The 24,912-nt window shown below is 44.1% G+C and overlaps 1 protein-coding gene and 1 pseudogene across 1 annotated transcript; both read left to right on the top strand.

The window, feature by feature from the left end:
- Window positions 1-1,841: 1,841 nt before the first annotated feature.
- On the top strand, window positions 1,842-6,369 carry LOC136653675 (vomeronasal type-2 receptor 26-like). The gene is made up of 4 exons (XM_066630559.1): window positions 1,842-2,657; window positions 3,461-3,682; window positions 4,180-4,306; window positions 5,459-6,369. Exons 1-4 carry the CDS (start codon window positions 1,842-1,844, stop codon window positions 6,367-6,369), a joined length of 2,076 nt encoding a protein of 691 aa, XP_066486656.1.
- A 7,451-nt stretch (window positions 6,370-13,820) lies between these two features.
- Window positions 13,821-19,262, top strand: LOC136653674 (vomeronasal type-2 receptor 26-like; annotated as a pseudogene).
- The last annotated feature ends 5,650 nt before the right edge of the window (window positions 19,263-24,912 follow it).

Below are 24,912 nucleotides of genomic sequence, written 5' to 3'. Positions count from 1 at the left end.
TTGACATTTGGCATGACAGCTGAATCTTTGAGACCCAGATTGGGCAAAATAAGTGATTTTCCCCTAAAATAACAGTCATTCACTTGGTTTTGCAGTATGGTGACAAAGTTCTACCAGCATCTCCTGGCTTTGGCATTTGCAGTCGACGAGGTAAATGAGAACCTTGAGATCTTGCCTAATGTCACTCTTGGATTCCACATCTACGACAGTTACTCTGATGCGAGGATGACCTACCGAGCCACTCTGGACCTTCTCTTCAAATCACAGAGGTTTGTCCCCAACTACAGATGTGGAACCCCCCAAAACGTAATGGCAACTATTGGGGGACTTGATTTTGAGATCTCTTCCCGTATTTCAAATATCTTAGCTCTGTACAAAATTCCTCAGGTGAGACGGAGGTGGCTTGAGGATTTTCCTTAATCTTGCACCAAAGTCACTATGGGTGTGTGCCACTTAATGACCGAGATACATTCTCCTATCCCTGTTGTTATGCGATTAGGTCATTAAGTAAACATTCAGTCCAATCCTTTGCCATTGTTGCATAAACAGGCACTCCCTGCCAGACTAGCTGGTTGCACAGGCTATTGGAGATAGATTGCCTTTTCCTTGCATTAAGAGCCTTTCTGTTGTGTAGACAGACACTCTGTGGCAGGCTTTGGGCGATGTGATTGTCTCATTAAGAGCATCTGTTGTGCTTTGACCACCATCATATATTCGGTCTGTCGTTCAGCAATAAGTTGTTAAGTGGCGCACGCCTGTATTCCAATCTCTAAGAATGTAATGGTTCAAAATGATCAGGGTGTAAATGAGTGTACTCGTGGCAACAGCACAGCGGGTTGAGATTGCATGCATGTGTGTGTAAGGAACACTAGTTCATGGCTGATAATTATCAGGCAATGATATGGAAAGGAGTGGAAGTAAGTGTCTCTAGGAACACTTTAATACTTTTATTAACACAGTAGTTAAGCCCCCGCCCCCGTGTGTGTGCATGTGTGTGTGTGTGGGTGTGTGTGTGTGTGTGTGAGAGAGAGAGAGAGCACATAGGTTCATGAATCAATGTGATGGTGGACTGATCTACAAATCAGTAGAAAGAAAGTCAATCCAGGAATGCTCATTTCAGACAAGAGCTGTTTGAAGTTTAGCTAATTTTTTTATAGGGTGTGTGCAGACAGGGTCATCTACATAGCTCAGACATTGGGGAGATTGGGGAGATTTGTCTTTCTTTCATTTTTCATTGTTTTCAATAATTTTTGATAGCTTGGAATGCAATACAGTGTTTCTCACACTGTGGGTTGGGACCCACTAGGTGAGTCGCGAGCCAGTTTCAAGCGGGTCCCAATTCATTTCAGTATGTTATTTTTATTAGACTTGATGCTACCATGGTATGTGACTGCATTTGGGTACACGTTATAGAGCTGCATTTTTAACAGGCTACTATGTATATGCTTTTAACAAGGATAGTAAATGGGACTTACTCCTGGGTAAGGGGGAATAGGATTGCAGCCTAGGGTTGATAAAAATTTTCCTGCTTGATGATGTCAATTCAGGTCATGATACCACTTCTGGTGGGTCCTGACATTCTAAAAACTGGGTCCCTGAGCTAGACGTTTGAGAACCACTGCAATATGAATATAAGCAGCCATCAACATTGTTGTGAACTAAAATGTGAGATGAAAATTAAGATAATTACAGAAATATATAAAAAATAATATACGAGCTGCAGAGAGCTTTCAAAGTCCTGTTTCTTCTCTGAAATGTAACCTCATCTTTGCTTTAAGTTTTCATATGGAGCATTTGAAGGAGTAAAGATGGATAAAATTCATTCCACTTCCTTTTATCGGATGGTCCCCAATGAAGCCCTTCAGTACCAAGGAATTATCCAGTTACTTCTGCATTTTGGGTGGAAATGGGTTGGGCTCATCGCCATGGATAATGATGCTGGAGAGCATTTTGTGAAGGTCTTGGAGTCCATGCTCTCCCAGAATGGAATCTGTTCAGCTTTCACTGATAAAACTATAAATGAATTTGGTAGCCTAAATATGGGTGAACTGATCAATAGCATTCCAAAATTTTTCCCAGCTTTTCTGAAGAGCACAGCCAATGCAATTGTTTTATATGGAGAAACAGTATCCATTATATCACTGACTACTTTTTTATGGGGATTAAGAACAGTGATTCCTCTAATTCATCCTGGATTAACAATCCCTGCTGGAAAAGTGTGGATTTTAACGGCACAAATTGACTTCACAAGCAATACATATTATACCTTGTTGCAAATACGACCGTTCCGTGATGCTCTGTTCCATGGTGCTCTTTCCATCACAATTCCTTCCAATGAGCCTCTGGGATTCACAGAATTTCTTCAGGATATGGGCCCTCTGGAGGCAAACAGAAATGGTTTTAGCAAGCTTTTCTGGGAACAAGCATTCCGCTGTGTATTTCCAAAGAGAAATGCAGCACCAAAGAGCATAAATACATGTACTGGGGAGGAGGATCTGGAGAGCCTCTCTGCTCCTTTTTTTGAAATGCGCATGACTGGTCACAGCTACAGTATCTATAATGCCGTCTATGCTGCGGCACATGCCTTGCATCTCATGTATTCTTCCAGACACGGTACAATAGAGGCTGGAGGCCAACTGAACCTGGAGCCATGGCAGGTAATGGTTTTCCCACTCACGATGGAAGACTACCATAATCGAAATAAACAATTCATGGTGTGATGTAAAAGGTCAGCATGCCATTGTCTATCAAGTCCATATAAAAAAGAGACACCCGTGTCTTGAATGGTACTGGTTGACAAATTCATTTTTTTACCCTGTGTCAATGAAAAGGAAGCAAGATTTTATTAATTGCAACCAAACTGGAAGTTATTGTGATCAATTGATATAATTATACTGAACCATGAATTTTCCTGAATATGGTACCTATACTAGGTGTGGTTCACTATGAATGGTGAAAACATTTTTTCTGAACCTTGTTGTCTCCTGGGGGGGGGGGGGCACAGCAACAGCTAAATCCTATTTACCCCTCTCCAGTGGTACAGCCAAACCATAGAGGCATGAGCTTTATCCAGCAGGGGAGCAGTGTGGGAGACTTCATAGGGGTTCGGGAGTTAAGTCCCCTCCTTCTGTCACCCCCCATAATGGATCTCCTCGGACCTGCACTAGCTATTTCTCTGGCACACGTCCAAGGAGAGAAAGCAGTGGGGAAGCTGCTGCTGGAGGGGATAGCATCATTGCTGCTGGTTCCACCCCCTCATATAGAAGCCTCACCATCGTTACGCCCACCACCACACACAGAGAGGTCTGGTCTTCCCGCCAACAGTGCGCTACTTGCCACAATTCCGCAGCCAGCACTGTGGAATGCGATTCTGCTGGGAAGTCATCCCAGTAAGATTGGGCTGTTAGTTGGAATATTGCCACACTATAAATCCGTTGATTCTCTTCATTTTCCCGCTTAGCTCCACTCATTTCTTCGCTCGTTCAACAACAGTTGTGGGGATGAAGTGAAGTTGAATGAACAGGGAGAAGTAGCAGCTGGATTTGATATCACAAACTTGGTCACTTTTGAGAATGACTCCTTTGTCCGAGTCAAGGTGGGACGGCTGGATCCTCAGACTGCTTCAGGCATTAAATTCATCATTGATGAGGACAGAATCGAATGGCATGAGGACTTCATTCAGGTTGGAACATTTTCTTAAGGGAAATAATATCTCAAAAAATACTTTATAGACTAATGGTTAGTGAAAAAGATTCCCATCAGCAGCCAATCTTTCGGAAAGCACAAGATTAGGCCCCAAAGAGTCATCAGCAAATGGTGGATTGCATGTGGCCTGAAGCTTCCCGGAATCAGAATGCCAGGTTTGGGCTTTCAAGCCAAAGGCGTCGTCATCATCCAACCCTAGGCAGACCTGATGCCCCAATCAGATGCCTCTTTTCCCTGCCTCACCTCTTGCATGGCAGGCCTTGATGAAGTGCTGGAGGGCTGCATTCTTAACCAGATGGCCTATTTATCTGGCAAAAATAGGAAATTGTAATGTCTTCTATTTATCTTTATGCTTAGGATTGTACATTTTTTCCCCATAAAACACATCATTTGTGAGGTGTTATTACCCACTATCATAATCGCAATCCCTTCAAAACATCCTCACGGTTACATTCTCCTTTTGTGAAAGAACAGGTGCCGCCCTCATCTCTCTGCAATGAGAAATGCCAGCCTGGTTCCAGCAGGAAAACAAAGGAGGGGGAGAAATTTTGCTGCTATGATTGTGCTCCGTGTGCAGAAGGGATGATGTCAAACCAGGAAGGTAACAGATGCAGTGGTGTAGCAAGTGGGGGGCAGGGGTGTTTCCCCCTGGGTGCCAAGCTGGAGTGTCAAGTGAAGGAGTGCCACGTGAAGCTCAGCCAAGATAGCAGCCTTCTCCTCCTAGTGTTTCAATCTTATAGGGGTTCACTTAAAAATTTGAAGAGGCTCTGGCATTGTAAGCTAGAGAGGTGTGAGGAGGAGGAGGAAGGATAGTGCAATTTCCCAACCTCCCATTTTGTCCTCCTTCCTTGCTGCCCCCTTGCTCTTGCTGAGGCCGCCTCTTATTATTTCGGTGGCTTCACAATCTGGAAGCAGCAAAAAAAAAAAAAAAAAAAAACAACTAGTGGCTGCAGGAGAATCTCCCCATTGCACTCTTTCCCATGTCACTCAAAAGGTGTGGTAATGGCAGCAGTGGTGCAACTTATACCCTCTCCTCCTTCCAGGCACTGATCTGCCTTGAAAATCACTTGAAAATCCACTTGATCCACTTGAAAATCATTGAAATCAGTGGTGCTGGACTGAGAAAACCCATTGGAGGCTTGCTCCTGAGCAAGAGAAAAAATGTTCCCTTGCCCAGAGAAGACTTCCAGGTCTGCCTGCACCCACCTCCCCAGGATGCAACTTGCACTCCAATGGCATGGCTACATTGATAAGGGGGGCAAGGGATAGGATTGACATATATTCAGTCCCCATAATAATTGGGCTGTCCCAGCTTGATAATTGGACTCTCTCATATCTTCAAAATATGAACAAGATTTGCACATTTTCTCTTCTGTTATTTGCAGTTAATGTGTTTCTATGTGAGAAGAAAGTGCTTATTTCTGGTGATTGACTGCTGAATGATGTCACTTCCTGCTTAATGATGTCACTAACAGGCACCATATATGCTGTCGAATGACGGCATTCAGCAGGCACCATATACGCTAACTTTGGACCTATGTATGAAACGAGTATTTGTATGGCAGCCCAGTCACAGATAAGACTGGGCTGCTACGCAGCTGTTCCTTAAGGTCACAATGCATTGCTACTACATATAATTGCTACTGTAAATAAACTTGGAAGTACAGAAGACAAGTATGTTAGCTTGGAAAGGTGGCTTCTACCACTTAGAAGAAGAGTGGCCACTTTAAAATTGTGTTTGTTCCTTTTCCAGACATGGATTACTGTATTCCATGCATAGAAGGTCACTACCCAAACGAGCACCAAAATGGATGCCTTCCAAAGACTCCAACCTTTTTATCCTATGCAGAACCCTTGGGCCTGGCTTTAGCAGTCTCGGCTCTCTTCCTTGCTGCAGTCACAGCTCTGGTGCTTGCAACCTTCATCAAGCAGAGGGACACTCCCATCGTCAAGGCCAACAACCGCAGCCTCACCTATGCTCTTCTCACCTCCCTTCTCCTTTGCTTCCTCTGCTCGTTGCTGTTCATTGGAGAGCCTCAAAAGGTGACCTGCCTCCTGCGACAAACAGCTTTTTGCCTCATCTTCTCTACTGCTGTTTCTTCTCTTTTGGCCAAAACCATCACCGTGGTGGTGGCTTTCATGGCCTCCAAACCAGGCAATGCTTTCCGGAAATGGGTGGGCAAAAGACTGGCACATCTCATTGTCTTCTCCTGCTCCTTTGTTCAAGTTGGTATTTGTGCTGTTTGGCTGAGCACTACTCCCCCTTTCCCATCCCTGGATCCACACTCACTGTCTGAAGAAATGATCCTGGAATGTAATGAAGGTTCTGTCACTATGTTCTACTGTGCCCTGGGCTACATGGGCTTCCTTGCGGTCATTTGTTTCACTGTGGCTTTCTTAGCCAGGAAACTGCCAGACACTTTCAATGAAGCCAAGTTCATCACCTTCAGCATGCTGGTCTTTTGCAGTGTGTGGCTGTCCTTTGTGCCAACCTACCTGAGCACAAGAGGGAAAGCCATGGTGGCTGTGGAGATCTTCTCCATCTTGACCTCTAGTGCTGGGTTGCTGGTCTGCATTTTTTCTCCCAAATGTTACATTATTGTACTGAGACCTGATCTCAACAAAAGAGAGCAATTAAGAAGAAAGCATTCCAATATCCAGTAGACACTCTCATTTCCTCTGCTCTCTTCTTCTAACAAATCTGTTAAATGTTTGAGCAAGACTATGTCAACTTGGGACTTGCCATAATTGTTCTTCATGCATCCCAACCAAATGCAATTATTATGATATATATATATATGTAGAATAAAAATTCTTCTTGAATGACCAATGTAAACTGTTGGGCTGTTTTTGCTTTGTTCCTTCATGTCAATCAGCTGTGAACATAAGAACATAAAAACAGCCCCACTGGATCAGGCCATAGGCCCATCTAGTCCAACTTCCTGTATCTCATAGCAGCCCACCAAATGCCCCAGGGAGCACAGCAGATAACAATAGACCTCATCCTGGTGCCCTCCCTTGCATCAGGCATTCTGACATAGCCCATTTCTAAAATCAGGAGGTTGCACATGCACATCATGGCTTGTAACCCGTAACAGATTTTTCCTCCAGAAACTTGTCCAATCCCTTTTTAAAGGCATCCAGGCCAGATGCCATCACTACATCCTGTATCAAGGAGTTCCACAGACCAACCACACGCTGAGTAAAGAACTATTTTCTTTTGTCTGTTCTATCTTTCCCCTAACTGTGAAGTTTTAGAACAAATGTCCAAAGCCTTTATCTAGGGTCCTGGATATTTGTTCTAAGTTAAATAGCCTTCACTGCTACAATAAAGTTAACTCCATTGCTGTAAGTAACCCATAGGGTTAGGCTGTAAGAGGCAGTTCTACTCTGATCCTGGTAGAGATAAGATTTTTAAGCCAGAAATATTCCTTTCCCTGTAATTCCAAAAGCCAATTCGTATCTGAGGACAACAGAAACTGGAGACTTTCAAAATGGTGGTCGTTATCCTTTTATAATTTGACCAGGTATAGTATTTGGCATTTAATTTGATCTGACCCAGATGCAGCCCCTTCCAAATGCATCTCCATGTGGGGATTTACTTAGGGCTGAAAATCACCTAAACAACCAATATTCACGAGAGACTGTTCGCTAAAACTGTAATCGGTTTTCCTAGACATTCCAATGAATTTATAATCCAGATTTTTTATCTATAGCCCCTATAGTAAGCATATTAGGTGGTTTAAGAATACAGTAATGAACCCAAATAAAAACATGCAGTCACAGAGTTCCATTGCTTTAACAGTATATTTAAGGGAAAGAAACCATCTCTCATCTAAGTTCCAGCAATCTGAGGTATCTAGGATTGGTTGTTCCTATTGGTTACAAACAAGTCTTAAAAGAATCTTTTCCTGAATGTTGGATCATACATATGATCAATGTTATATGCTCTATAAACTGATAAATAAAAAAATTGGAAGCTCTGACAAGATGCCCACATGTCTAACTTCATGCACAGAGTGCTCTCTCCATGCCTGTGTGATAGGATGAAAGGGACCTCTGAGGGTTGGCAATCAGAGGTAGCCACAGGGGTCATTTCAGATACTCCAGTGAAAGGCTGAGGTGGCCTCTGCCCCAGGGATTTGCTAGACACGCCTGCCACCTTGTCTTTATCCACGAAGAATGTCTTGGTTATTCTGACCTATCCTGCTTCCTTTCCCCCTGCTTCTATTGATCACTAGAAAATTACCATGATGTCAGACAAACTTCTCTGCTTCATGGTTTTGTTGCCCAATGCCAGAGGGAGAGCAAAAGTGTAGCACAATCAATTATCTTCCCTTTACTTATCCCAATCACTGTAATTAACTCAACTGGCCAAAGCACCAGTTATCTCCAAGGAATGAGATCATCAGAAGGCAAGCTTGAAATGCTTTTAAATATCTCTGTGCGCCTTTGTAGGCTTAGGAACTTGCAGAAAGGCAGGAGACTGTCACTTTGAACACTTTCCCACTTGCCTTGTCTAAGGTTTCATCACCTTGTCTCCTGACTAGCATTCTAGACTTCCTTTTCAAAGACAATTCAGATTAAGGATAAAGTGCACACCCACCCTTGGAAGATTGGTGGAGTAAGGTGCCGTGGATACCAGCATGTTCAAAACAGACCAATTCAAGAAAGAATGATGTGAAAGAAGTGGCAGATTCCAGTCCTGGGGAAAGTTTTCAACAATAAGAACATAAGAACATAAGAACAGCCCCACTGGATCAGGCCATAGGCCCATCTAGTCCAGCTTCCTGTATCTCACAGCGGCCCACCAAATGCCCCAGGGAGCACACCAGATAACAAGAGACCTCATCCTGGTGCTCTCCCCTACATCTGGCATTCTGACTTAACCCATTCCTAAAATCAGGAGGTTGCGCATACACATCATGGCTTGTACCCCATAATGGATTTTTCCTCCAGAAACTCGTCCAATCCCCTTTTAAAGGCGTCTAGGCTAGACGCCAGCACCACATCATGTGGCAAGGAGTTCCACAGACCGACCACGCGCTGAGTAAAGAAATATTTTCTTTTGTCTGTCCTAACCCGCCCAACGCTCAATTTTAGTGGATGTCCCCTGGTTCTGGTATTATGTGAGAGTGTAAAGAGCATCTCCCTATCCACTCTGTCCATCCCCTGCATAATTTTGTATGTCTCAATCATGTCCCCCCTCAAGCGTCTCTTTTCTAGGCTGAAGAGGCCCAAACGCCGTAGCCTTTCCTCATAAGGAAGGTGCCCCAGCCCCATAATCATCTTAGTCGCTCTCTTTTGCACCTTTTCCATTTCCACTATGTCTTTTTTGAGATGTGGCGACCAGAACTGGACACAATACTCCAGGTGTGGCCTTACCATCGATTTGTACAACGGCATTATAATACTAACCGTTTTGTTCTCAATACCCTTCCTAATGATCCCAAGCATAGAATTGGCCTTCTTCACTGCCGCCGCACATTGGGTCGACACTTTCATCGACCTGTCCACCACCACCCCAAGATCTCTCTCCTGATCTGTCACAGACAGCTCAGAACCCATCAGCCTATATCTAAAGTTTTGATTTTTTGCCCCAATGTGCATGACTTTACACTTACTGACATTGAAGCGCATCTGCCATTTTGCTGCCCATTCTGCCAGTCTGGAGAGATCCTTCTGGAGCTCCTCACAATCACCTCTGGTCTTTACCACTCGGAAAAGTTTGGTGTCGTCTGCAAACTTTGCCACTTCACTGCTCAACCCTGTCTCCAGGTCATTTATGAAGAGGTTGAAAAGCACCGGTCCCAGGACAGATCCTTGGGGCACACTGCTTTTCACCTCTCTCCATTGTGAAAATTGCCCATTGACACCCACTCTCTGCTTCCTGGCCTCCAACCAGTTCTCAATCCACGAGAGGACCTGTCCTCTAATTCCCTGACTGTGGAGTTTTTTCAGTAGCCTTTGGTGAGGGACCGTGTCAAACGCCTTCTGAAAGTCCAGATATATAATGTCCACGGGTTCTCCCGCATCCACATGCCTGTTGACCTTTTCAAAGAATTCTATAAGGTTTGTGAGGCAAGACTTACCCTTACAGAAGCCATGCTGACTCTCCCTCAGCAAGGCCTGTTCGTCTATGTGTTTTGAGATCCTATCTTTGATGAGGCATTCCACCATCTTACCCGGTATGGATGTTAGGCTGACCGGCCTATAGTTTCCCGGGTCCCCCCTCTTTCCCTTTTTAAAAATAGGCGTGACATTTGCTATCCTCCAATCTTCTGGCACCGTGGCCGTTTTGAGGGACAAGTTGCATACCTTAGTCAAGAGATCTGCAACTTCATTCTTCAATTCCTTAATAACCCTCGGGTGTATGCCATCAGGGCCCGGTGACTTATTGATCTTTAATTTATCAATGAGGTCTGAAACATCTTCTCTTTTAACCTCTATCTGACTTAACTCCTCGGTTAGGAGGGGCCGTTCGGGTAGCGGTATCTGCCCGAGGTCTTCTGCCGTGAAGACAGATGCAAAGAACTCATTTAATTTCTCTGCCATCTCTAAGTCTCCTTTTATCTCCCCTTTCCCTCCCTCACCATCCAGAGGGCCAACCGCTTCTCTGGCGGGTTTCCTGCTTCTAACATATTTGAAGAAGCTTTTATTATTCCCCTTAATGTTGCCGGCCATGCGTTCCTCATAGTCTCGCTTGGCCTCCCCTATCACCTTCTTACATTTCTTTTGCCACAGTTTATGTTCCTTTTTATTCTCTTCATTAGGGCAAGACTTCCATTTACAGAAGGAAGCTTCCTTGCCCTTCACAGCCTCTCTAACTTGGCTGGTTAGCCATGCGGGCACTCTCCTGGATTTAGTGGAACCCTTCTTTCTTTGCGGTATACACCTCTGCTGGGCCTCTATTACTGTTGAGGAAGTATGAGGAAGTATGAGTATTGAGGAAGTATGAGGAAGCCTCACTGGCTGCTCTTGCTGTTGCTGCAGCTGATACTGCTGTACCATAAAGTGGTGTGCAAAGTGTACACCATTAAGCGTACTGGAAATGATCCTGTACACATTTCACACGAATGGTATCAGCCCGGAGAGATTCTCATTGGTGGTGTGCATCTCATATCCATTACGTGCTACCCAAATATTACTTCATAAAAGATCCTGCTCAAGAATGGATTAAGGATTTTCCCTTGTATGAAATGCTCCTTTGCACTCCCCCATCTGTAGAAATTCATGTTTTATTTTAGTTTAATGTTCTGATAGGGATATGACTGCAAACCATCTGATAATTTTGAAAGGAGTGTGACCATTTTTTTATTTTTTTTAATGAATGCCAGGATGACTGAAAGCAAATGAAATATATCAACATACACATTCCAGGGGAACAAAACGTCCAAGATTAACCCTCATTTTACTGACAGCTCTCTAGGCAGCACAGAGGAAACAGATGATGAGAGAAAACTTCTGTGCTAGAACTGGGAAGTGCGTCAGCATAATCTTTGCAACAGTAAAAATAGAACCTCTCTCTCTCTCTCTCTCAGTATCCAGTGTTTAACATTTCTATTTAGTTCCTATATAAGAAATCATACACTTTTCTATATGGATTGGGTCACATCTTTGGGGTGGGGGCTAAATGAATAGGTTGACTTCTATTTTAAACCAAACCATTTAAAACCTAGCCACCATGGAATTTGTTTTCATAAATCCCCAGTGTCACATCAGTTAAATTCACTAACATGTTTTATCCTTTTGTGAACATGGCTTTGCTTTCTGTGAGGGTTCTGTTTATACTTGTTCATCCCTATCTATAGTGACAATGACCAGCAAAAGGCAAACAGATTTTGTTTGCTTTCCAGTGAGATTGGTTCATGGTTGACTTTGCTGAATTATACCTTTGACATTTGGCATGACAGCTGAATCTTTGAGACCCAGATTGGGCAAAATAAGTGATTTTCCCCTAAAATAACAGTCATTCAATTGGCTTTGCAGTATGGTGACAAAGTTCTACCAGCATCTCCTAGCCTTGGCATTTGCACTCGACGAGGTAAATGAGAACCTTGAGATCTTGCCTAATGTCACTCTTGGATTCCACATCTACGACAGTTACTCTGATGCGAGGATGACCTACCGAGCCACTCTGGACCTTCTCTTCAAATCACAGAGGTTTGTCCCCAACTACAGATGTGGAACCCCCCAAACGTAATGGCAACTATTGGGGGACTTGATTCTGAGATCTCTTCCCATATTTCAAATATCTTAGCTCTGTACAAAATTCCACAGGTGAGATGGAGGTGGCTTGAGGATTTTCCCTAATCTTGCACCAAAGTCACTATGGGTGTTTGCCACTTAATTACCAGGATACCTTCTCCTATCCTTGTTGTTATGCAATTAGGTCATTAAGTAAATAATAATAATAATAATAATAATAATAATAATAATAATAATAATAACAACAACAACAACAACAACAACAGGTATTTATATACCGCCTTTCTTGGTCTTTATTCAAGACTTTATACAAGGCGGTTTACATAGGCAGGCTTTATCTAAATCCCTATTTAAACAGGGATTTTTACAATTTCAAAGAAGGTTCTTTCTTTCAAGAACTACTACATTCAAGGTGTTTCATTCCGATCTGGCTTCACATTCTGGCCTCCATCCTCCCACGCTCCGAGCAGATGGAATTGCTCTGCTTCAGCTTGTCAGCTGCTCCAAGGTTGCACGGTGCCGGTGGCCTCGAACTGGCGACCTTGTGGATGTTATCTTCAGGCAGACGGAGGCTCTACCCTCTAGACCAGACCTCCTGCCCTAAGTAAACATTCAGTCCAATCTTTTACCTTTGTTGCATAAACAGGCACTCCCTGCCAGACACTAGCTGGTTGCACAGGCTACTGGAGATAGATTGCCTTTTCTTTGCATTAAGAGCCTCTCTGTTGTGTAAACAGACACTTTGTGGCAGGCTTTGGGTGATGTGATTGTCTCATTAAGAGCATCTGTTGTGCTTTGACCACCATCATATATTCAGTCTATAGTTCAGCAATCAGTTGTTAAGTAGCGCATACCTGTATTCCAATCTCTAAGAATGTAATGGTTCAAAATGATCAGGGTGTAAATGAGTGTACTCGTGGCAACAGCACAGTGGGTTGAGATTGCATGCATGTGTGTGTAAGGAACACTAGTTCATGGCTGATAATTATCAGGCAATGATATGGAAAGGAGTGGAAGTAAGTGTCTCTAGGAACACTTTAATACTTTTATTAACACAGTAGTTAAGCCCCCTCTGTGTGTGTACGTGTGTGTGTGTGTGTGTGTGTGTGTGTGTGTGTGTGAGAGAGAGAGAGAGAGAGAGAGCACATAGGTTCATGAATCAATGTGATGGTGGACTTATCTACGTATCAGTAGAAAGAAAGCCATTCCAGGAATGCTCATTTCAAACAAGAGCTGTTTGAAGTTTAACTGAATCTTTTATAGGGTGTGTGCATACAGGGACATCTACATTGCTCAGACATTGGGGAGATTGGGGAGATTTGTCTTTCTTTCATTTTTCATTGTTTTCAATGATTTTTGATAGCTTGGAATGCAATACAGGGTTTCTCACACTGTGTGTCGCACAGTTTCAAGGTTCCCATTTCAAGGTCCCCATTCATTTCAGTATGTTATTTTTAACATATTAGACTTGATGCTACCATGGTATGTGACTGCATTTGGGTACACGTTATAGATCTGCATTTTTAACAGGCTACTATGTATATGCTTTTAACAAGGATAGTAAATGGGACTTACTTCTGGGTAAGTGGGAATAGGATTAAGCCTAGGGTTGATAAAAATTTTCCTGCTTGATGATGTCACTTCAGGTCATGATCCCAATTCCGGTGGGTCCTGACATTCTAAAAACTGGGTCCCTGTTCTAGAAGTTTGAGAGCCACTGCAATATGAATATAAGCAGCCATCAAGATTGTTGTCAACTAAAATGTGAAATGAAAATTAAGATAATTACAGAAATATATAAAAAATAATATACGAGCTGCAGAGAGCTTTCAAAGTCCTGTTTCTTCTCTGAAATGTAACCCCATCTTTGCTTTAAGTTTTCATATGGAGCACTTGAAGGAGTAAAGATGGATAAAATCCATTTCATTTATCGGCTGGTCTCCAATGAAGCCCTTCAGTACCAAGGAATTGTCCAGTTACTTCTGCATTTTGGGTGGAAATGGGTCGGGCTCATCGCCATGGATAATGATGCTGGAGAGCATTTTGTGAAGGTCTTGGAGTCCATGCTCTCCCAGAATGGAATCTGTTCAGCTTTCACTGATAAAACTATAAATGAATTTGGTAGCCTAAATATGGGTGAACTGATCAATAGCATTCCAAAACTTTTTCCAGCTTTTCTGAAGAGCACAGCCAATGCAATTGTTTTATATGGAGAAACAGTATCCATTATATCACTGACTACTTTTTTATGGGGATTAAGAACAGTGATTCCTCTAATTCATCCTGGATTTACAATCCCTGCTGGAAAGTATGGATTTTAACGGCACAAATTGACTTCACAAGCAATACATATTATACCTTGTTGCAAATACGACCGTTCCACGATGCCCTATTCCATGGTGCTCTTTCCATCACAATTCCTTCCAATGAGCCTCTTGGATTCACAGAATTTCTTCAGAATATAGACCCTCAGGGGGCAAACAGAAATGGTTTTAGCAAGTTTTTCTGGGAACAAGCATTCCGCTGTGTATTTCCAAAGAGAAATGCAGCACCAAAGAGCATAAATACATGTACTGGGGAGGAGGATCTGGAGAGCCTCTCTGCTCCTTTTTTTGAAATGCGCATGACTGGTCACAGCTACAGTATCTATAATGCCGTCTATGCTGCGGCACATGCCTTGCATCTCATGTATTCTTCCAGACACGGTACAATAGAGGCTGGAGGCCAATTGAACCTGGAGCCATGGCAGGTAATGGTTTTCCCACTCACGATGGAAGACTACCATAATCAAAATAAACAATTCATGGTGTGATGTGAAAAGGTCAGCATGACATTGTCTATCAAGTCCATATAGAAAAGAGACACCCGTGTCTTGAATGGTTCTGGTTGACAAATTCATTTTTTTACCCTGTGTCAACGAAAAGGAAGCACAATTTTATTAATTGCAACCCAACGGAACAAACTGGAAGTTATTGTGATCAGTTGATATAATTATACTGAACCATGAATTTTCCTGAATATGGTACCTATACTAGGTGTGGTTCACTATGAATGGTGAAAGCATTTTTTCTGAACCTAGTTGTCTCCTGGGGGGGGGGGGGCACACCAACAGCTTAATCCTAGTTACCCCTTGTCGTATACTAGGTCTCACTCCCAGGGTTTTGGGGTGCTCAGAGTTGTTGGTTCTGAACCCTAGAGCCCTCAAAGATCCCTGTCCAGTAGTACTGCCACCACCCTGTAAGATCCAGTGCCTCAGTCCAGGGACACCGAGACCCTCTAGGCTTAACTATATCCCTTGTAGGCACTGAGCACTTTCTTTACTTAAAGTCTCAGTCCTCAAGTTACTAGTCCACAATGAGGATTTTTGGTAGCTTGCTGAACGGCTAGGCAGGATTCTGAACCTTTGTCTCCAACAGACAATGAACCAACATGGTCAAAGGATTTTTACTTTATTAAGTACATAGGGTTACAAAAAGTTACAAAAGGCAGCAAACGCTAGAGGCATAAAAACTTCTAGGAAACATATCAGCATAAAATAATAAAGCTAACTGGCTATCTCTATTATTCTCTAATTCTCACCTGGGTCAGCTTCTTTGGTAGTTCCTCAGCCCCAGTTACCTATGGGCCACATGGTCCTGGCGGGGCAGGATGTGCACCCACCACCTATCTCACCAAGAGACAAGGAACAAAGACAAAGGGCAAGACACCCCTTTGGGCTTTTCTTATACCTCTCATGCTACAGGATGATGTGACTCTGTACTTTTTTGAACTGACCAATCAGAACTCTTGGGGACAGAATCTTCTCAAAGTGGGGCTGGATGCTAGTTCTCTTAGTTCTCCCCCTCCCCACTGGGGATTCCTGGGCGCCTCTCTGGTGACTGATGTGCTACATTTATCACCTTCTATTGAGTTGTAAATTCCCTGCAGCTGCGATGCAAGCCCCTTCTATGTTACTGGGTTACTTTGGTTCAGGCTTTGCCATGCTACTAGGCCTAAACTGCACACATTCATGACACCCCTCTCCAGTGGTACAGCCAAACCATAAAGGCATGAGCTGTATCCAAAAGGGGGGCAGTGTGGGAGACCTCATAGCGGTTAGGGAGTTAAGTCCCCTCCTTATGTCACCCCCCACAATGGATCTCCTTGGACCTGCACTAGCTATTTCTCTGGCACACGTCCAAGGAGAGAAAGGAGTGGGGAAGCTGCTGCTGGAGGGGATAGCATCATTGCTGCTGGTTCCACCCCCTCCTATAGAAGCCTTACCATCGTTACGCCCACCAACACACAAAGAAAGGTCTGGTCTTCCCGCCAACAGTGCGCTACTTGCCACAATTCCGCAGCCAGCACTGTGGAATGCGATTCTGCTGGGAAGTTATCCCAGTAAGATTGGACTGTTAGTTGGAATATTGCCACACTTTATGTATCCGCTGATTCTCTTCATTTTCCCACTTAGCTCCACTCATTACTTCGCTCGTTCAACAACAGTTGTGGGGATGAAGTGAAGTTGAATGAACAGGGAGAATTAGCAGCTGGATTTGATATCACAAACTTGGTCACTTTTGAGACTGACTCCTTTGTCCGAGTCAAGGTGGGACGGCTGGATCCTCAGACTGCTTCAGGCGTTAAATTCGTCATTGATGAGGACAGAATCGAATGGCATGAGGACTTCATTCAGGTTGGAACATTTTCTTAAGGGAAATAATATCTCAAAAAATACTTTATAGATTAATGGTTAGTGAAAAAGATTCTCATCAGCAGCCAATCTTTCGGAAAGGACAAGATTAGGCCCCAAAGAGTCATCAGTAAATGGTGGATTGCATGTGACCTGAAGCTTCCCGAAATCAGAATGCCAGGTTTGGGCTTTCAAGCCAAAAGTGTCGCCATCATCCAACCCTAGGCAGGTCTGATACCCCAATCAGATGCCTATTTTCCCTGCCTCACCTCTTGCATGGCAGGCCTTGATGAAGTGCTGGAGGGGCTGCATTCTTAACCAATGGCCTATTTATCTGGCAAAAATAGGAAATTGTAATGTTTTCTATTTATCTTTATGCTTAGGATTGTACATTTTTTTCCCCATAAAACACACCATTTGTGAGGTGTTATTACCCACTGTCATAATCACAATCCCTTCAAAACGTCCTCACGGTTACATTCTCCTTTTGTGAAAGAACAGGTGCCGCCCTCATCTCTCTGCAATGACAAATGCCAGCCTGGTTCCAGCAGGAAAACAAAGGAGGGGGAGAAATTTTGCTGCTATGATTGGGCTCCGTGTGCAGAAGGGATGATGTCAAATCAGGAAGGTAATCGATGCAGTGGTGTAGCAAGTGGGGGGCAGGGGTGTTTCCCCCTGGGTGCCAAGCTGGAGTGTCAAGTGAAGGAGTGCCACGTGAAGCTCGGCCAAGATGGCAGCCTCCTCCTCCTAGTGTTTCAATCTTATAGGGGATCACTTAAAAATTTGAAGTGGCTATGGCATTGTAAGCTAGGGAGGTGTGAGGAGGAGGAGGAAGGATGGTGCAATTCCCCACCTCCTACTTCCTCCTCCTTCCTTGCTGCCCCCTTGCTCTTGCTGAGGCCGCCTCTTAGTATTTCGGTGGCTTCCCAATCTGGAAGCAGCAAAAAAAAAAAAAAAAAAAACAACTAGTGGCTGCAGGAGAATCTCCCCATTGCACTCTTTCTCATGCCACTCCAGAGGTGTGCTATTGGCAACAGTGGTGCAACTCATACCCTCTCCTCTTTCCAGGCACCAATCTCCCTTCTCAAGTCCACCTGAAAATCATTGAAATCAGTGGTGCTGGACTGAGAAAACCCATTGGAGGCTTGCTCCTGAGCAACAGAAAAAATGTTCCCTTGCCCAGAGAAGATTTCCAGGTCTGCCTGCGCCCACCCACCCACCCCCCAGGATGCAAATTGCACTCCAAGGGCATGGCTACATTGATAAGGGGGGCAAGGGATAGGATTGACATATATTCAGCCCCCATAATAATTGGGCTGTCCCAGCTTGATAATTGGACTCTCTCATATCTTCAAAATATGAACAAGATTTGCACATTTTCTCTTCTGTTATTTGCAGTTAATGTGTTTCTATGTGAGAAGAAAGTGCTTATTTCTGGTGATTGTCTGCTTACTGATGTCACTTCCTGATTAATGATGTCACTAACAGGCACCATATATGCTGTCGAATGATGGCATTCAGCAGGCACCATATACACTAACTTTGGACCTATGTATGAAACGAGTATTTGTATGGCAGCCGAGTCACAGATAAGACTGGGCTTCTACGCAGCTGTTCCTTAAGGTCACAATGCATTGCTACTACATATAATTGCTACTATAAATAAACTGGGAAGTACAGAAGACAAGTATGTTAGCTTGGAAAGGTGGCTTCTACCACTTAGAAGAAGAGTGGCCACTTTAAAATTGTGTTTGTTCCTTTTCCAGACATGGATTACTGCATTCCATGCATAGAAGGTCAGTACCCAAATGAGCACCAAAATGAATGCCTTCCAAAGACCCCAACTTTTTTATCTTAAGCAGAACCCTTGGGCAAGACTTTAGCTCTCTTGGCTCTTTTCCTTGCTGCCATCTCAGGTCTGGTGCTGGGAATCTTCATTAAGCAAAGGGACACTCCCATCGTCAAGGCCAACAACTGCAGTCTCACCTATATCCTTCTGATATCCCTCCTCCTTTGCTTTCTCTGCTCATTAATGTTCATTGGAGAGCCTCAAAAGCTGACCTGCCTCCTGCGACAAACAGCTTTTGGCCTCATCTTCTCTACTGCTGTTTCTTCTCTTTTGGCCAAAACCATCACCGTGGTGGTGGCTTTCATGGCCTCCAAGCCGGGAAATGTTTTCCGGAAATGGGTGGGGAAAAGACTGGCACATCTCATTGTCTTCTCCTGCTCCTTTGTTCAAGTTGGTATTTGTGCTGTTTGGCTGAGCACTACTCCCCCTTTCCCATCCCTGGATCCACACTCACTGACTGAAGAAATGATCCTGGAATGTAATGAAGGTTCTGTCACTATGTTCTACTGTGCCCTGGGCTACATGGGCTTCCTTGCGGTCATTTGTTTCACTGTGGCTTTCTTAGCCAGGAAACTGCCTGACACTTTCAATGAAGCCAAGTTCATCACCTTCAGCATGCTGGTCTTTTGCAGTGTGTGGCTGTCCTTTGTGCCAACCTACCTGAGCACAAGAGGGAAAGCCATGGTGGCTGTGGAGATCTTCTCCATCTTGGCCTCAAGTATTGGGTTGCTGGTCTGCATTTTTGCTCCCAAATGTTACATTATTACACTGAGACCTGATCTCAACAAAAGAGAGCAATTAAGAAGAAAGCATTCCAATATCCAGTAGACACTCTCATTTCCTCTGCTCTCTTCTTCTAACAAATCTGTTAAATGTTTGAGCAAGACTATGTCAACTTGGGACTTGCCATAATTGTTCTTCATGCATCCCAACCAAATGCAACTATTAGGATATATATGTAGAATAAAAGTTCTTCTTGGATGACCAATGTAAACCGTTGGGCTATTTTTGCTTTGTTCCTTCATGTCAATCAGCTGTGAACATAAGAACAGCCCCACTGGATCAGGCCATAGGCCCATCTAGTCCAGCTCCTGTATCTCACAGCGGCCCACCAAATGCCCCAGGGAGCACACCAGATAACAAGAGACCTCATCCTGGTACCCTCCCTTGCATCAGGCATTCTGACATAGCCCATTTCTAAAATCAGGAGGTTGCACATGCACAGAGACGCAGAGACGCCTGCGTTGGCTCGGTCATGTCGTGAGAATGGATGATGGCCAGATCCCAAAGGATCTCCTCTATGGAGAACTCGTGCAAAGAAAGTGCCCTACAGGTAGACCACAGCTGCGCTACAAGGACATCTGAAAGAGGGATCTGAAGGCCTTAGGAGTGGACCTCAACAAGTGGGAAACCCTGGCCTCTGAGTGGCCCGCTTGGAGGCAGGCTGTGCAGCATGGCCTTTCCCAGTTTGAAGAGACACTTGGCCAACAGTCTGAGGCTAAGAGGCAAAGAAGGAAGGCCCATAGCCAGGGAGACAGACCAGGGACAGACTGCACTTGCTCCCAGTGTGGAAGGGATTGTCACTCCCGAATTGGCCTTTTCAGCCACACTAGATGCTGTTCCAGAACCACCTTTCAGAGCGCGATACCAGAGTCTTTCGAGACTGAAGGTTGCCAACCTGCACATCATGGCTTGTAACCCGTAATGGATTTTTCCTCCAGAAACTTGTCCAATCCCCTTTTAAAGGCATCCAGGCCAGATGCCGTCACCACATCCTGTGGCAAGGAGTTCCACAGACCAACCACACGCTGAGTAAAGAAATATTTTCTTTTGTCTGTTCTGTCTTTACCCTAACGGTGAAGTTTTAGAACAAATGTCCAAAGCCTTTATCTAGGGCCCTGGATATTTGTTCTAAATTAAATAGCCTTCACTGCTACAATAAAGTTAACTCCGTTGCTGTAAGTGCCGCATAGGGTTAGGCTGTAAGAGGCATTTCTACTCTGATCCTGGTAGAGATAAGATTTTTAAGCCAGAAATATTCCTTTCCCTGTAATTCCAAAAGCAAATTCGTATCTGAGGACAATAGAAACTGGAGACTTTCAAAATGGTGGTCGTTACCCTTTTATAATTTGACCAGGTATAGTATTGGACATTTAATTTGATCTGACCCAGATGCAGCCCCTTCCAAATGCATCTCCATGTGGGGATTTACTTAGGGCTGAAAATCACCTAAACAACCAATATTTATCAGAGACTGTTCGCTAAAACTGTAATTGGTTTTCCTAGACATTCCAGTGAATTTATAATCCAGATTTTCTATCTGTAGCCCCTTTCGCCTGATAGTAAGCATATTAGGTGGTTTAAGAATACAGTAATAAACCCAAATAAAAACATGCAGTCACAGAGTTCCATTGCTTTAACAGTATATTTAAGGGAAAGAAACCATCACTCATCTCAGTTCCAGCAATCTGAGGTATCTAGGAATTGTTGTTCCTATTGGTTACAATGAAGTCTTAAAAGAATCTTTTCCTGAATGTCGGAACATACATATGAATAATATTATATGCTCTATAAACTGATAAATAAATAAATTGGAAGCTCTGACAAGATGCCCATGTGTCTAACTTCATGCACAGAGTGCTCTCTCCATGCCTGTGTGATAGGATGAAAGGGACCTCTGAGGGTTGGCAATCAGAGGTAGCCACAGGGGTCATTTCAGATACTCCAGTGAAAGGCTAAGTTGGCCTCTGCCCCAGGGATTTCCTAGACATGCCAGCCACCTTGTCTGTATCCACAAAGAACAGCTGTTAGCGCCAGTCAGGTGTTAGCAGCCGATTGCCCCCTCCCCGCCTCGTGCTCCAGGGCTGAGTCTTGAGCCGTGATTGGATGCTGCGGCTGGGGAGGCGGGACTTGAGCGCCAGCTTGGAGCGCGCGGTCCGGCTGAGCTCAGTTTGTTCCCGGCTGGCAACCCTGTCCGCCCACCCTATTAACCAGTCTGGGATTAGCTGGTCGCTTTCGAGGGCCGGGTAGGAATTTTTTGCAGTCGTCCTCAATGGACCTTGGATGGCTGTTTTTTTCGCCTACCTCATACTGGCAAAGGGTGGTGCAGTTACTAGGTTAATCTGGGTTGGTCACTCCCAGTGTGGGCAGGGTACGTGCGGGGCTGGGTAGGCAGGTACGTGGCTCGGTGTCTATCCAAGGCAGCAGGGTGAGGGGTAAGTCTGAACCGCTCCCATGATGCCTGACCAGTTTCAGGAGGCAGGCAGGCAAACCCCTTGCCTGGACTGACAGGATGGTGTGGCTCGGCCGACTAGCCTGAAGTCCAGCTGCCTTGCCCCTTTGGGGGTGGCGTTGACAGACCTAAGCTGGCAACTGACTGCTGGGGCCTCGAGCCAGGTAGTACGCCCAATGAGAACGCAGGGGGAGGCAGACGGCTAGGACCGTTTCCCCCATATTGCCCCGCACGATTGATGTTCAGTGTTATTGCCCTGCTGCAGTTAAAGTTTAATAAAGTGGCCCATTTTCATCCAAGCCGAAGTCTGGTGTCTTTATTGCGGGTGTTGGGGTAATGCCTTGGTTATTCTGACCTATCCTGCTTCCTTTCCCCCCTGCTTCTAATGATCAGCAGAAAATTACCATGATGTCTGACAAACTTGTCTGCTTCATGGTTTTGTTGCCATGGTTTTGTTGCCAGTGGCAGAAGGAGAGCAAAAGTGTAGCACAATCAATTATCTTCCCTTTACTTATCCCAATCTCTGTAATTAACTCAACAGGCCAAAGCACCAGTCATCTCCAAGGAATGAGATCATCAGAAGGCAAGCTTGAAATGCTTTTAAATATCCCTGTGCGCCGTTGTAGGCTTAGGAACTTGCAGAAAGGCAGGAGACTGTCACTTTGAACACTTTCCCACTTGTCTTGTCTAAGGTTTCATCACCTTGTCTCCTGACTAGCATTCTAGACTTCCTTTTCAAAGACAATTCAGATTAAGGAAAAGTGCACACCCATCCTTTGAAGATTGGTGGAGTAAGCTGCCATGGATACCAGCATGTTCAAAACAGACCAATTCAAGAAAGAATGATGTGAAAGAAGTGGCAGATTCCAGTCCTGGGGAAAGTTTTCAACAAGTATGAGGAAGCCTCACTGGCTGCTCTTGCTGTTGTTGCAGCTGCTACTGCTGTACCATCAAGTGGTGTGCAAAGGGTACACCATTAAGTGTACTGGAAATGATCCTGTACACATTTCACACGAATGGTATCAGCCCGGAGAAATTCTCATTGGTGGGGTTGCATCTCATATCCATTACATGCTACCCAGATATTACTTCATAAAAGATCCTGCTCAAGAATGGATTAAGAATTTTCCTCTGTAAGGAATGCTCCTTCGCCCTCCCCATCTGTAGAAATTTATGTTTTATTTTAGTTTAATGTTCTGATAGGGATGTGACTGCAAACCATCAGATAATTTTGAAAGGAGTGTGGCCATTTTTTTTATTTTATTTTTTTTGAATGAATGGCAGGATGACTGAAAGCAAATATATCAACATACACATTCCAGGGGAACAAAATGCTCAAGATTAACCCTCATTTTACTGACAGCTCTCTAGGCAGCACAGAGGAAACAGATGATGAGAGAAAAATTCTGTGCTAGAACTGGGAAGTGCGTCAGCATAATCTTTGCAACAGTAAAAATAGAACCTCTCTCTCTCTCTCTCTCTCTCTCTCTCTCTCTCTCTCTCTCTCTCTCTCTCTCTCTCAGTATCCAGTGTTTAACATTTCTATTTAGTTCCTATATAAGAACTTTTCTGTATGGATTAGGTAACATCTTTGGGGTGGGGGCTAAATGAATAGGTTGATTCCTATTTAAAACCAAACCAAACCATTTAAAACCAAGCCACCATGGAATTTGTTTTCATAAACTCCCAGTGTCACATCAATTCAATTCACTAACATGTTTTATCCTTTTGTGAACATGGCTTTGCTTTCTGTGAGGGTTCTGTTTATACTTGTTCATCCCTATCTATAGTGACAATGACCAGCAAAAGGCAAATAGATTTTGTTTGCTTTCCAGTGAGATTGGTTCATGGTTGACTTTGCTGAATTATAGCTTTGACATTTGGCATGACAGCTGAATCTTTGAAACCCAGATTGGGCAAAATAAGGGATTTCCCCCTAAAATAACAGTCATTCACTTGGTTTTGCAGTATGGTGACAAAGTTCTACCAGCATCTCCTGGCTTTGGCATTTGCAGTCGACGAGGTAAACGAGAACCTTGAGCTCTTGCCTAATGTCACTCTTGGATTCCACATCTACGACAGTTACTCTGAAGCAAGGATGACCTATCGAGCCACTCTGGACCTTCTCTTCAAATCACAGAGGTTTGTCCCCAACTACAGATGTGGAATCCCCCAAAACGTAATGGCAACTATTGGGGGACTTGATTCTGAGATCTCTTCCCGTATTTCAAATATCTTAGCTCTGTACAAAATTCCTCAGGTGAGATGGAGGTGGCTTGAGAATTTTCCCTAATCTTGCACCAAAGTCGCTATGGGTATGTGCCACTTAATGACCGGGATACATTCTCCTATCCCTGTTGTTATGTGATTAGGTCATTAAGTAAACATTCAGTCCAATCTTTTGCCTTTGTTGCATAAACAGGCACTTCCTGCCAGACACTAGCTGGCTGCGCAGGCTACTTTGCATTAAGAGCCTCTCTGTTGTGTAAACAGACACTCTGTGGCAGGCTTTGGGTGACGTTATTGCCTCATGAAGATTATCTATTGTGCTTTGACCACCATCATATATTCGGTCTGTCGTTCAGCAATCAGTTGTTAAGTGGCGCACGCCTGTATTCCATTCTCTAAGAATGTAATGGTTCAAAATGATCATCAAAATGATGAGTGTACTCGTGGCAACAGCACAGTGGGTTCAGATTGCATACATGTGTGCGTAAGGAACACTAGTTCATGGCTGATAATTATCAGGCAATGATATGGAAAGGAGAGGAAGTAAGTGTCTCTAGGAACACTTTAATACTTTTATTAGCTGAGTAGTTAAGCCCTCCCCCCCTCTCTGTGTGTGTGTGTGTGTGTGTGTGTGTGTGTGTGTGAGAGAGAGAGAGAGAGAGAGAGAGAGAGAGAGAGAGAGAGAGAGAGAGAGCACATAGGTTCATGAATCAATGTGATGGTGGACTTATCTACGTATCAGTAGAAAGAAAGTCATTCCAGGAATGCTCATTTCAAACAAGAGCTGTTTGAAGTTTAGCTAATTCTTTTATAGGGTCTGTGCATACAGGGACATCTACATTGCTCAGACCAAAAGTTCCCAACAGAGGGAAATCTGTTCTGTTTCTTTTGGCTGGTTCCTCAAGTCTGAGGTACAGACAAACTTTATTCAGTGCTTGGCAAGAGAGCCAAGCAAGTGGTTATCTACAACTTTTCAGTGACATGCTTGGCACTCAACCCAAGAAATGCTCCCTGACT

The sequence above is a fragment of the Tiliqua scincoides genome, chromosome 5, assembly GCF_035046505.1.
Source record: "Tiliqua scincoides isolate rTilSci1 chromosome 5, rTilSci1.hap2, whole genome shotgun sequence".
Lineage (NCBI taxonomy): Eukaryota > Metazoa > Chordata > Lepidosauria > Squamata > Scincidae > Tiliqua > Tiliqua scincoides.
The sequence above is the reverse complement of the archived record's forward strand: the minus strand, read 5'-3'. Positions and strand labels throughout refer to the sequence as shown.